Source organism: Passer domesticus, chromosome 5, assembly GCF_036417665.1.
Source record: "Passer domesticus isolate bPasDom1 chromosome 5, bPasDom1.hap1, whole genome shotgun sequence".
Taxonomy (NCBI): domain Eukaryota; kingdom Metazoa; phylum Chordata; class Aves; order Passeriformes; family Passeridae; genus Passer; species Passer domesticus.
In genome coordinates this window covers 42,580,144-42,594,480 of record NC_087478.1, presented here as the reverse complement: position 1 = coordinate 42,594,480, position 14,337 = coordinate 42,580,144, and the positions used below count along the sequence as shown (strand labels likewise).

Genomic DNA, 14,337 nt, shown 5'->3' with positions numbered 1-14,337 from the left:
GCTGCCCCGGCGGCCCCGAGCCGACTTTAGAAAGAGACATAAAAAGAGGGGAGAAAAAAAAAAAGGAAAGAAAAGAAAAGAGGGAAAACAAAGCAAAAGTAGCCGTAGTAGTCTCACCCCAGCCCTTGGCTGCAGGTCAGGGCTCCCTGCAAATTGCACGGGGGTATCTGGGAGGGAGAATTGACGGCAGAAGGATTAAGGGGTGTTTTTTTAAAGATTTCAGGAAAGAAGCCCAAACCTATAACATAATAAAAGATAATATCTTTAAAAATCGGGGCGGGAGGGGGGAAGGAGCCTTTGTTATCAGAGGGGCACATGAATATGCATTAGGCTGGACTGTCTGGCTGAGGGAGCGGAGCAGCTTCCCTGCACAGAGAAAGCTCCCAGACCGAGACGCTGCCTTGGGTCGCACTCCCCAGTAACGTCTGAAATGCAACGTTTCTTAAAAAAATAAATAAATAATGACTGAGGAAGGATTACAAATCCTGAAGGGTTTTGTAACAGTTATTGCTTATAATTCTTAAGCATCAGAGGATAAGAGCATTAATAGTTATCTTAAAAATTAAGTTCTGTATTTAGTGATTAAGTAAATTCATCTGAGAGAAAAAAAAAATCTACTTTGTTAAGTGAAATATTGGCCAGTATGATTTCATCTGTTTGTAATGCCTGGGTGCTTTTGAATTTAATTTATTCAGTTTATGAAAAAAGGTGGTTTTAATCATTGGCAGCAGCACAGATTTAAAATGAGGTCTGAGGAACAAACACGGGCTTTCTTAAGCATTCTCAGAAATGGTTTAAAACAATTTAGGTCTTGAAGGTCATTCTTGTTCCTGTTTTTGTCTGTGAAATTCAGATAGCCTCAGATGCAGCTTCCTGTGACAGTTGTGGAATCCCCACTAAGATTTTTCGTTGGGTTGGTGTGAAGAGGGGAGATAATGTGCCCCTAGAAATTTAGTTGACAGTTCAGCAACCTATGACATGAGATCTTGCAGAAAACCTCCATTACTTTTTCAGAATGGCCCTGACGTCACTATGTTCAGGGGAACAATAAAAAATTAATACCGACCTATTTTTATTACTAAAATAATTCTGTATATGTAGGCACACAGCTTTTGCTCAGAAAGTATATTCTTCTGATATCACAGTGTTCAAGTTAAGGCTATTTCTTTGAAGTTCACTCTTGCATCTTGGAGAAAAGGAATATGTCTTGTCTAGATGCAAAGCTGCTTTTTTACAACTTTGCTATAGTTATCTTTTCCTATGTCATTTTATTAATGGGATTTTTATGTGGATGGTATCTCTAGACTTCCTTTGCTTCTGCTGTTTATTCGTCACTTGAAGTCATAATAATTTGTTTCTAAAACCACAGCTGGCTGCTATAAAGGCAGAGGGAGGAAGACCACGATTTATGTGGTGAATGAGAAACAAGAACAGAAGAATGTAATAAATGTTTGTTACTTAAAATTTCAGATATTGTTAGGAAAAAGCATAAATATTAAATAGGCAGTATATCAGCAGGATCTTTCCTAAACAGAGTTCTGTTAAATTTTTTTTCATGACAACCTAATGTTTCTTAAAAATAGCACTAAATATCTGATAAACTTACAAGAGTAATGAAATTCAAACTTAAAAACTGCAAATCTATCTTTAAATGACAATCCTGGTACCTCACAGGAGTGCTCTTGTGTGCAGTTACCTTTATTCTCTGGTTTGAGACATCTGAAAGTGCTACAGGCTCGGTGGAATACGTTTGTATTTTACTGGTTCTTTCAACAATGTTAGTTGCTCTTTTTCTCCTCTGTCTGCGTGAGTCTTCTATCCAGTCACAGGAGAGAAAAGAAATAGTTGTAAGGGTAAGAAAAGGTGACTAAATGAAATGACTTTTGGGACTATTGGCCATATGTAGTGCATGAAACTACTTTAAGCTACTTTTTAGTTTTTTGGCACTGGGATATTTAATACAGGTTTCGTCTGCCTGAAGAGTTTTACTTTATAAAAATCAGAATGGAGTAGGAGAAAGATGTGAAATGGAGAAGGAAAAAAGAAGGACCAGACTGAGAAAATTTAGTTTTCCAAAATAGGTTTTTTTAATTTCCCAAGTAACAAACAGTAATTCTTCTAAACAGTCACTAATACAAAAACTATATACAAGTGAGGATTTAAAAATTTTATATACAATTCAAACCAAATGCTTTATTTATTTTTAATCTGTTGTTTTGGGGTAGCAATTCTAGGAGAAATATTGCTGTGCATATATAAATATGAATGCTTCTGAGCCAGTTTTAGAGGCATATCATCCAACTGGCGACGAAAGGCACCAACTTAAGCAATCCCTTTTTTTTTTCTGATACTACTATTCATGAATGTTGGTTCTGACTGTATATTATCCATATAGTAGATATTTTTAATCAAGTTTTATATTAGTAGTGAAAATATGAACATTAAGAGTTCTTGAAAATCACAAGCTGAATGCATTGTTTCTGATTCTTTCAAATGCATATGCTCAAGACAGGGAAGGATGAGTGAATTTATTTTTTATTTTTCCTTTAGGCAAAAATCCCTTTCATGACCAAGGAAGGAGACAACAACATTTTTACAGTCCTGAGAAGTGCCTGTTACTAGAAATGATTTTCACTTTGTTCCTGAAAAGTATGCCAAGTTTACTGGTGAGTTCATATGCTGATTTATATAATATGATGTGAGCAGAGGAGGGGGTAATGTGCTTTTGACTCAGCTGATTTTGCTAAATTTGCTCTGACTCACTGAAAATATTTACTGATTTATTAAGATAGAGTTACCTAGCTACCTGGAAGAATACAAAGGGCCTTTCCTTACTCTCTTCATCCCTAACTTCCCAAAGATGCAGCACAGAATATCTATTATCCATGGCATACCATTTGGTCAGTTAAAATCCCCTTCAGTTAGAAGGACAGCTATTGCTTATCACATAGGTCTACTTACTGAGCGGATTTTGGCAACTGTTTACCTGAACTAGTCTAAACAACAGTGTACAGCTGCCATGGTTTCCCTGTCCTGGGATTGCAGTCGGGTTCTTGAGCAGAGAAATAGGAATATTGAGCCTTTAGCTCCAGCAAATTGGAATGAGTTAATTGTAACTCCATAGCACGAGAAAGGTCTGCAAAGTGAACTCTTTGAGGATTTCTCACTTAGCAGTCAGGAGAAAGGTTTGCTTATTTCACAAAGAGTTCCTAAAACATAATAAATAAAACATAGAGAAAACAAATATTTCAGTGTATGGGATCACCCTGCTCTTTCCAGCTGCCTGAGGAACAGAATGTTTTGATGAAATAGATTAAGATTTATACCAAACAGTTTTACTCTTTAGCAGCTGCCACCTTATTTTCTGCCATTTTTATCTATTCATATGTGGATGCTTTGCTTTTCTTGATAATATACATTTGGTAAAGGAGAATAACAAAATAATTCAGTGAATAATTTCTATAAATCAGGGGTCCTCTCAAAGGAAAGCAGCACTTGTGATTTAAAAGCAAACATCAAAAGATGGCACCAAGAGAGTAATACTTTGAAATAACATCCAGATTCTTTTCTTTCAGAGACAGTTGATAAAAAGAAGGATCATTCCCTTTGGTTCAGTGGATAGCTAGACAGATAATCACTGTCAGGCACGAAACTGACCATAAAAGGTGGCATTTAAGTTCATCTCTCATCTCATCCTGTGCTATCTACTATTTAAAAGTAAAGGCCTAACCTGCATTGAGTAAGAGGTTACCTAGCCACTTGGAATCTTCAATGGAAATAATTAAATGTAATGCTTGCTTGGTTTCACCAATTTACTATTTACAATTTAAGGTAAAACCAAAATAATATAAAAATAATTTGGATTCGCATGTAAAGGAAAAGTAGAACGTGGTGACACAGGGTATGAAGTATAAAAAAAAGCCCAAGGATAATTTACACAGCAGATTTTACTTTATGCTATGTTAGGCTTTTTTATAAACAGCAGAATTCTGTTATTCTGTGTTATTTTGTGAATTATCGAGTTTCACTCTGACTAAAACTAGCCAAATATTTCTGAAAGTTACTGGAGAATAAGTTGTAAATATACATGATTTGATAGCATTTTCTTCCCATTCATGCTTCTTTCTCATGAACAAGGTAGAAAACAAGGTGCTTTTCCTTCTGGAAAGGTCCAGTTTTGGTACAGTCTTCAAAGAACTACTAGGAGAATATTTGATGTGGATTTTAATATTCAGATTATAGCATAAAATGCTGTGACTGTAATATTTATTTACCTTGGTTTTTTGGCTGAGAAAGAACATCTAGGTATATATATGCACTACACCTATACACACACATGTTCAGAACCATGGTCCTTGAAGTTTTCGATTTTTAGAGAAACATATACTCTTGGTTTGTTGGTTTTTTTTTTTTTTTTTTTTTGGAAAAATCCTAGAGATAGCACAGCTGAAAGCACTGTGAAATCTTGCATTCTTGTCCTAGATGCTGCCAGAAAAAACAAGCCTTTTATGCTTGAGGAGGCTTGAGATGTTTTTCTGCCAGTTGCGAGTCCTACGCCTCAAAGTAAAAGAGAGCAAGTAATGTCTGTGAAAAAAGTTTTCCTGACAGACAGCATGAAGGCAGCTCTCCTATGCTTTGCCAATCCATAAGTAATAAAATTCCTTTGTTGGCAGAGAGTCAATTTTGAAACTAATAAGGAAAACTAAAGCAGGTGATGCAGTGCCTATCTCTAAAAGGGAGATTTTTGAGTGAAAAGTAAAGTGAAGTAGAAACTGGGTTATGTGTCTCTGAATAAATGGCCTCCCATCAGAAAAAGATTAATTTTAAACCACTGTTCTAGTTCTTACATTAAGGATAGTTTAATTCACCCGGAGCTATTTGGCCTTGAGGATGAATTCCTACAATTAAGTGTTTATGATTGAAAGTTCTGCCATGGAGAGCAGACAGATGAATATCATTTTAGGAGTACTGTGAATCATTAAATGAGTTGTAGAACCTTTTTTTGGGCATGAGCCACTTTTAAATTTCAGGCTAAGGCTATAATAGACTTCAGGAGAAGGCCTGACGTGTTGCTGTACTTAGGAGTTTGAATAACAGGATAATCAACGTTTACTAATGTATTTATATAACCTTAAACTTCTCACAGTTAATTGAAAATACGTTGCCTCTTGTATGTGAATATGCTGCTGGGTTCAAATACATTTTTCAGATTAGTGCATTAAGTGTTAGTGTCAGGTAATGACCTTAACCTGCCTCTGACGTGTTGGCTTCTTTTGGCTCAAGATAGGCATGGCTGCTTTCCCTGCTTCAGTATAGAGGCTGGATGTGGAATGTCATACAAACCTGGACAGATGACAAGAAAACAGCGCTAGCTGCCAACCACCTTCTCTCTGTTTGTCAGGATTAGTGCTTGCTTTTTGTCAGGATGGCTCAACGCCTCGTCCTCTGTCGGACTGGCTTACTGGGAGGACGTAACCTGATGAAATACTGGCCAGACAGGCTGTCAGTTTTAAGGCTCAGGAGAGGAAACAGACATAGGGCTACTCTTTCTGGTTAAGGAAAGAGCATTGGTCCACAGCTTGCCTTTTCTTGGCACAGCCTGTCCATTCCCAGAATCACTTGCTCCTCCTGTAAGCAGTTTTTCCAGGTATGTGGAAATTAAAGCTCAAACAGTAGTAGATAAAATTGGACAGGCTGCTTGAAGGAGTATCTCCCCCTGTACTGTACCCAAAACCATCCTGTGGCTCTGATAGAGCTCTGCCTGCAGCAGGGAAGAGAAATTAACTCATGCATCTCCTCCTTAACAACTTCAGCTTTGAGACTGGTATTTTAAGAACAACCCGAGTTTCAGTGTGGCTTCAAAACTGCCATCGACCAGGAGCAGCCTTGTGAGCTGTTTGGTCATGAGGTGGCAATTCTGTCCTGAGGTGGGGTGAACGGCTTGGGGGGAGAGTAATAACTCCTTCAGCCATCTGATTTTAATCCCTTACCATATGTGACTTGAAGTCCTTAGATGCCCTCTACTGCCATATACCAGAATTAACAGATGGCTCTGTGTAACCAAATTCAGATTTGCTTAAGTTTGTTATTCTCTCTGTCCTTATAAATGAACGGAGAAGGGGAAATAATATCCATAATTATTACAAAATATGCAAAGCATTTTATAAAGTGTGAGTTTGGGCTAGACATATTTTCTGACTTTCAGTGCCATTGCCCTACATTTCAAAATTTAACACTAATTTTAGTAGTCTCTTCAGAGCTCATTTCTCTGATAAATTATCCCTCTGTGAATAAATGTGATCTGGAAAGATGCCTGAGGCACAGCAGAATTTTTCCCCAGCATTTCATGCCACATGATGCTAGACAGAAGGAGCTGCAAAACCTGCTGCTGTAGATGAGCCTTTGTTCTGGTGAGGAAGGAAAGAATGCATTTAGCCATCGGACGTATCTTTTGCGTAACACAGAACAGCAGGTAAGAGTGTACATAAAATGGAACAAGAATGAAATTTCTGTCCTACCTGTGCCTGAGTTATGACAGGTTTTGTGTGCTGGCAGGCACAAAGCAATCCTAAGGCAAACAGAACTAATCTTGGAGATCACTCCCCAGGCTCTTAAGAATCAAGTGGTTCTGTGGTGCTTGAGCTTTGGCTGTGTTGGCTATGTCCACTCCTTTTCCTTCTATAGGAAAAGCCAGCAAACAATCCCACCTTTAATTCCCTGTCCCAGGTTCGTGTTGCTGATTTGAATGAGTGGGTTTGGGCCAAATTAGCAGCCATATTTTGTGAACATTTTTAAACATGCCTTACCTTTCCTGAGGAGACTATTATTTCTTTCTACTCTAGGTGTTTGCTGGTGATGTTACAAAGAGAAGCAGGCCTGGCAAGAGGGAGCATGAGCTTTCCAGTGGAACATGTGACAGCAGGGACCTGCTCAAGGTAAATGGAGGACACACAGGAGAGCCTCTGCCAGGCCAGTAAAAAGCCTATGTTCATGAAGGGTGCAAATTTCACACTGTGCTTTCTTTTCCCTCCAGCAAAGTCTTCTACTTTCAGGGACACTCATCTAGAATATGCTGCTTACATTTTTCAGGAGCTTTTATAATTTTTTCAGAACGTAATCTCAAACTAGCATAAGTCCATAGCAAAATCTTATTATGAATGCAGGCTTTGTTCTGGGAGGCTGTTTTTGAAAATGCCAGGTTATCAGCTAGCCATTGCATGAAAGGCTGAAACAGGAATTTGTTCATTTGCCTTTGTTTCAGCATCTTCATTCCTTCAACCCCTCCCCCAACTTTCTCCACGAAATACATGGAGCTCCTCAAGTCCTCCTGGCAGGTGGGCTATATAATGTTATGGTGGCAAACCTGGAAAGCTTTACCAATTCATACCACCCAACAATGTGGTTCATTGCATGTATCTTTATTAGATCCCCATTTCTCCATTTTCTCTAATGGCATTTCAGTCTTTCAGTGGCTTTTTTTCTTCCCCTATCCATCAGGGAGTGAAATCATGTGTCCACAGAATGTAAATAACAGCTGTTTCTACTCAATTTGCATTTATATGCTTAGCACTTAAAAATAGCTTGTTTCTAGAGACTTCCATAATCTATTCAAAATTTCTTCCTAGTCAGAGGTACTAGCGAGATGTTAATGAAATCCCTTTGGACTGGCTGATCAAAAAGGCACAGCAACAACAATGAAATTCTTTGGATGACTGATCAGTTATGCTTCTGAGTTACACTTCAGAGCAATCGACTGAAGTTTATCTTTTAATCTCCCTGGGCATTTTAAGATTGGTTAAAATGTTCCTTGGGCTGCTCTGACTGCTCTAAGGGGGCAAAATATGCCAGGTAAGGAGATTAATGGTTAAAAAAATCTGTGCTGAACTGGTAGTGTATTTCTAGAAAAATTAATTTATCATACAAGTACAGCTGAACAGGGAAAAAAAACAAACAAAAACAACACCTGGCAAGGTATTTAAAGGGAACAGCTCATTTGCCAGTGTCACAGATCTTTGAATAAACAAACTCCTTATGCCCTGAGAGTAACTGAAAAACAGCTCTTTGGTTTTTATACTACTATTTTCTTTTGTTGACATTTCATGAACCCTGAAGAGGATACACATTTGTATTTTTTAATGCCTAAATGAAGATTTTAAGAATTATGCCCAATTACTGTGGAGTTTTTTCCTTCAGAAAACTTTGGAAGCCTTTCACCTCATTATTTTGCCAAGTGTCTCAACTTGAACCATTTATTCAGATTTCTTTGCTCCTCTGAAGACTGATAATTACAGAACAATGACATTTAGTGACCTTTGGTATGGTTAATTTAGTCCAAAATTGAATGTGTAAGAAGATGCGTACTCCTAAGTGCAGATTTTGTTTGGTGTTACAGAAATGCACTTTCTTCTCCGCATAATTTATTCAGAAGAAAAATCCTTTTATTTTTACAGGAGTCTCAACTGGGGCATCTCTGAATGGGAAATTCTAGACTGGTGACTGAAATTGTTTAGAAAATACTAATTATATGTGTGAGTTGCTGTATGTATAAGCCTGTGCCAGACTCATTCAGACTTGGTACTCTGAACAGACAAAGGTAATCTAAGATCAGGTAATCTCTAAAAATGCTGTGGGTTCACACTACCTCATTTCAGAGAGCAAGCTCATCTTTCTAAATTTAAAAAAAATGTCCCTGATGTCAAGAAGGACTTATACTGGGAACATAAGAGGAATGTAGCTGGTTTATATTCACACTAGCTGGGCTAGTTCCCTCTAGAGCAGACTCCTGTATTCACATACCACAGAGCTCCTTGGACTCCTTCTGGTGCCCCTCTAGAGCCAACATGCAATTCTGATTTTTCTGTGTTATCTTCCAGTTTGAAGTTTGTGAAATGGTGTGAAACTGCCCTGCAGGCTGTGAGAAGAGTGCTTTCCTAGCAGCAGAGGGAGGGTACGTGCTGCACGTTCTGGGATGCAGTAGCTTTGAGGGCACAGCCAGCTTGAGTGGTTTAGAAGAGCACATCTTGTGAAGTCAAGCAAGATGTGACCTTGGGAGAGGTGCTTGGTGCTGTCCCTGCAGCAGTGGGAAGCCATTGCTTTCAGGAGAGCTTCTGGAGGTGTGGGAGCAGCAGCAGGGGCCTGAGCTTTGCTCCTGGACTGCCACAGTGACAATGTGCCCAGAGGGATCCTGAATGTCTCTGAATGTCTCTGCTGCCGGCGCCACCCCGGTGTGGTAACGCCCAGGGTCCTGGCTTCACCTGCCAGAGTTACACAGGTATTTTCACTGCAGAATAAATGCAGCACTGGTAAAGAAACACAAGGCTTTTCCTGCATCATTTCCACAAAGTCATGAGTTAAAATCTTGGTCGTTTTGAAACAAAACACTGACCCAGTTCTAACAATTCAAGCTTTTGTCCCTGGACTGAACAAGGCCTGGCTAGGCACTGTGAAAGTACTAACCACTGCTGCTCTTCTCTTCACAGCCCATGGTGTCACCTTGCAGCCTCTCTGGGTTCACTTCAAATCTTTCTCAAACAGATATGGCCATAAAAAGCCAGTGAATTGTAACCCCATGCACCCAAAACTAGAGCGTGTTTCTTTCAGTATTTTAATACAAATATATGTTCTAGAAAGGCAATTTCTCTGTAACTTTTCTGTGCTTATGAGGAATTTTCCATGAATTTTATTTGCTCTGTGCTTCTACTCTGGATAGGAAATCCTTTTTTCTTAATCTAGTTCTAAATTTTGTGGAACTCGCCACTACTCTATTACTCTATCACTAATGCCAGGTTTTTAACTGTAGGAAAAATGGCATGGGGGAAAGGGAATTCTATAAACACCTATTCTTGGAAAATAACAAATGAACCTGTACTGAAGCCAGTCAGTATTAAAAATTACAAAATAAAATTTAAAAAGGATATGAAGCCTTATGCTACTTATACCAACCAAACAAATGCTAACTAATTAAGGGTCAAGGAAATATTTTTCCTAGCATTTGTTTATTATTCAATAAAAATCATCAGTTTGTCTTAACTAAAGCAAAGGTAAAGAATGCTCCTGCAGCACAGCTCTAATGCAGTGTAACTCCTACAGAAGTTGGCTTCAGAAAAACAGTACTTAGCATATTATTTGTTTAAACAAATCAAACCCATTTGAATGAGCAACTAGCAGTGTTTAAGACAAGAAATCTCAGCAGTGTTTAAAAAACTTGGTGCTAATGACTAGGATTGTTTAAGAAACACTAATCTTTGCATGAAACTATTAAGCTCTGTTTTGTTACCATTAGTGAGTAGGAAATACATGTTTGTACAGGAGGGTCATGCTTCAATAGTTTAATCTTTTACTTAGGTTAATTTTTATTCAACATGGTAATGGCTTAGTGCACTAACTTTTCACTGTTCTTTTAATTTTTCTCTGTAACTTTCATGGTCAACATTTTATTGGTTTTACCAGAAGAGATGCTAAAAACCAGTTATTGCAGAATTTTTTTAATAATCTCATATTTTGCTGGTAGGGGGATAAATGATGGTAGTTGGACTAAATGAACCATACCAAAAACTGGTCTTATTTAAAAGGTAAACTGCCTCTGACCTGACACTGTTTTTCATCTTGACAAGCAGTAAAGCTGAATATAAGCACAACTTTTTCCTGTATTTATGTTTCATAAAGACCAGTTGGCAAACCTTCTTAGTTCTAGTGGCTGTGCCAACATCTCGTGTTGTCTCTACACAACAAAAAACTTTGTGATACATACACCTACATCATGACCTTTAATAAAGTGGCATGCCAGGCCATAAACTTCTACTCCTCCAGAAGCCAGGAGATGCAAAATTGCTGACCAAACATGCTGCTTCCACATACCTCATGCAGCTTCCACATACCTCCCACTGTCTGATCCGCAGTGTTCCAACAGCTGTAGTTATGCACAGTGGAACTAAAATTCTGTATCAACTGTATTTACAGTTTCAGATAATTCCACGCAAATTGCCCAGTAAGTCATAATTTACCATGTTTGTGTTTGTAGAACTACCTAAAGATAACAGTTGAAATAATAGACTCATTTCATAAGAGGTATTAGAAAGAGATATAAATAAATATCTTATTTCTCCAAACAGCTGATTATTTTTAGCATTACAGGGTTGATTAAATACAAGGTGAGATTTAAAATCCCCTACAAAGTGTACATTTACAAATTAAATGTGTGTGAATTACTCTATGTAGAAAACTAAGAGCTCCTATATACAGACTATGTACTATTGAAGGCTAGCAGAAACACTAAGAATGGCTTTATGTGAATTTTAAGAGTATTTTGCATAGTTGTGCTCCTAAATTAAAAAAAAATAATAAAAAAGAGAAAGGCCCCAATATTGATAAAAAAACCTCATCTTCATCTTCCCTTCACAGAAGAGAAAAAAATGCATCTTCAGAGGACAATTATGTGACATATTCTAGATAATAAAATGTTAAAATAAGATCAACTGCCCTGTGCATGTACTTTTTCTGTGCTGACTGACCGTAAGAGGAGCCTGTGAAGATTAACTCAGGTTTAAATGCCTAATTAGTATCTGTCTCAATCTTAGAGATAATCCCAAATTTTATGTATCATAGGTAAACAACTTTTTCCTTTATACTGATGACTAGTGGGTTTGCTCTAGGTCAATTTTATTATATTGTAGCATTAAAATAAAATATACATCCTCTATTATGGATGAGGAATGCAGCCTACATCTATTTTATCTCTCCATTTTATAACTTTATATTGGCTTTGAGAATGGAATGAGCATGTGAGAAATTACAGCAGAGAAGCTGCTAAAATTCATAGACTGGAGAAACTGAGAAATGCATCGCAGGCTTTGACAAGCAGTCGGTGCTATGACTTATAATGACCTGCCACAAAGATTTATTGTGGTACAGCAAAATTTGGACATGACAGATGAAGTTTAGACCTACTATAACAGCAGCAAGAGAGAAGTTTCCTATGGAACTTAATATCTGGAGGGGTGGGGAGGGAGGGCAGGATGGGTGGGTGGAGGGGCAGGTGGGTAACTGCTGCCTTCACTGCAATCACGGGGAAGTGAAACAAAGTCATGACACTTGTCACATGGATCACATTACTGCCCCACTGTCGACTCATTTTTTCCTCATACTGGGATGGTGGAGCTTTTTTTTGTCTCTGAGTCACCCTACAAAAGTTAAAGCAAAGAGGCAAAAAACCCTTTGCCTTTGGGAGGCGCTAGGGCGCTGCCTGTGCCGCAGTGTCCCTAAGGGAGCAGCCCTTCAGCCCCGCGCACCGCCCGCACAGCAGCTCTGCCGCGCTCACCGAAGGAAAAGCACCGGCTCACCAGCATCGTTTTGGTTTAATCTGGGGATAATTAGAGGAGAGGAAATAATTCTTTTCACTAGGCACCAAGATTAATTGAACTGCGATTTAAATGCTCCGAATTCCTGTGCGGGAGCGCTGGAACAAGCTGCCCAAGGAGATGGTGGAGTTTTCTCTGTAGACATTCCAAATGCACCTGGCTGTGTTCCTGTCACCTGCTGCAGGTGACCTTGCCTTAGCAGAAATGTTGGACGATATGATCTCCAGAGGTGCCTTCCAAACCTAACAATTCTGTGATTCTGCGAGTTAAGGGCAAAATTTTTGATACGTGACTGAAACAGTTTTCTAATGGCGTGCAGGCCAAGCAAGGCCTGAGGAGACTTTTAGTGAGACATCTGAAAACCAAAAATCCCACAGGAAGATGTACCCAACTGTCTATTATCCTCAGCAAGGAGCCAAAGATGCTCTGCAACTCAATAGCTACTAGATACAAAACAAATGGCTAAGTGCCCAAACTGGGATACAAAGTGCCAGAACAGACTTATTAAGTTTTCAATTACAAAGAACAAGGGCAGCAGAAAACAGAAATCCCAAACTAACTTTCAAAAAAATTTTTTTTTTTGCATAGAAGTGGAAAAATAATCAAGTGGATGAAGTCTGAATTCCAAGTTTTCAAGTGAAGAGAAACAAAGGCAGGTGCTTGGGACCTACACATCAAAGAAGAGAGCTTCAGATAACTGTGAGAGTAGTATTTTAATTGTGTCACGCCTCGGGTAACCCAGGAAAAAGATTTAGTAAAAGAAAAACAGTAAGATTGAAAGCAGCATCACAATACAGGGAAAGATTTTAAAACATCAACATTATGAATTAGTAACAAAAGGGCACAGGGTACATATGTTTTAGACAGTTTCCAGCCACTGGTCAGAAGAGGGAGTACTTTAAAGATAGCAGCCAAGCACATAATAGATTTTTAGCTCCCAAAATGCCTGAAAAGCATCCAAAAGTGTTTGGGAAACATTGTGAAAGCCAGTATTTCTACAGTGATTGTGGATGTTTGGTCACAAACAGGGTTTGACAGGCAAGAACAAACAAATGTCATAACAGAAGGTTATGACTGTAAAGCTTGCTCTGTAAAGCAAAATTTCTTAGCAGCCTTAGGAAGCAATAAGCAAAAATATGGAAAAAAGAATGGGGGAAAATAATTTTAAGTTTAAATTAGAACAAGGATATATCTTCTTACACTGAAGTCAAACGGTGACAAATTAGGTCTCAGCTCTCCAAAAATAAAAGTGACTCATTTTTCTGCACTGGAACATAAAACACTGTATGAGATGTAAGCTCACTTATACACCAGAGTCCTCTGGTGAATATATATACCAGGCACCACAAATTGATGAAAATACCGAAATCTGTTGTATTACAAATTGCTACAATATATTTAAAAACTTATATTCCAGGCAGAAAAAGCCACTACTATGTCAATGCAATTGTACTTACAGAGTTAAGCAGCCATCCTTCACAGAGACCCCACAGACATTACTCCACAACAGCAGACTTAAGTGAGCAACACACCATTAATAAAGAGGCAAAATCACTTGGCTCATGTTGGCTTGAGCACAGACTCTGATATCTTTTAAGCACCACAGAGCAAAGGAGCAAAACGATTTCATGTTCTGCCATGATAAACCATTATCAGCTACCCAGCATTTGGAATTAAAAATGCACTGGCACTAGTTTTCTGTATAAATTTCCACAAGTATTAAAAGCAGCCTTTTTACACACATCCAACATTGCTTTTCTCACACATAAAGGAAGTTCAAGGGAAAAATGGTTATTCAGAAGTATCTTTAGAAACTAACAGTTTCTCAACACATCAACTGAGACGATGAGTGGTACTCGCTGTCTACCAACATCTGTAGAAAATGCACGCTGGCAAAATGACACTAGACTAACAGAAGAAACAAACCCCTTCCTTGGTTATCCAAATTGCTTTGGAAGAGAAATGCAATAAAAAATATATG

At 38.4% G+C, this 14,337-nt stretch overlaps 1 protein-coding gene across 4 annotated transcripts in view; it reads left to right on the top strand.

Annotated features, from left to right (window-relative positions):
- UBE2N (ubiquitin conjugating enzyme E2 N) overlaps nt 1-14,337 on the top strand; it is a 52,127-nt gene that overhangs the window by 2,174 nt on the left and 35,616 nt on the right. For 3 of the 4 annotated variants that reach the window (XM_064419713.1, XM_064419715.1, XM_064419711.1), the window contains exons 2-3: nt 2,551-2,666; nt 6,843-6,935. In XM_064419713.1, coding sequence (XP_064275783.1) covers nt 2,551-2,666; nt 6,843-6,935 — 209 coding nt within the window. Of the gene's footprint in view, nt 1-18; nt 136-2,550; nt 2,667-6,842; nt 6,936-14,337 lie in introns of those variants that run through there. The other variant, XM_064419714.1, reaches the window with a different exon arrangement.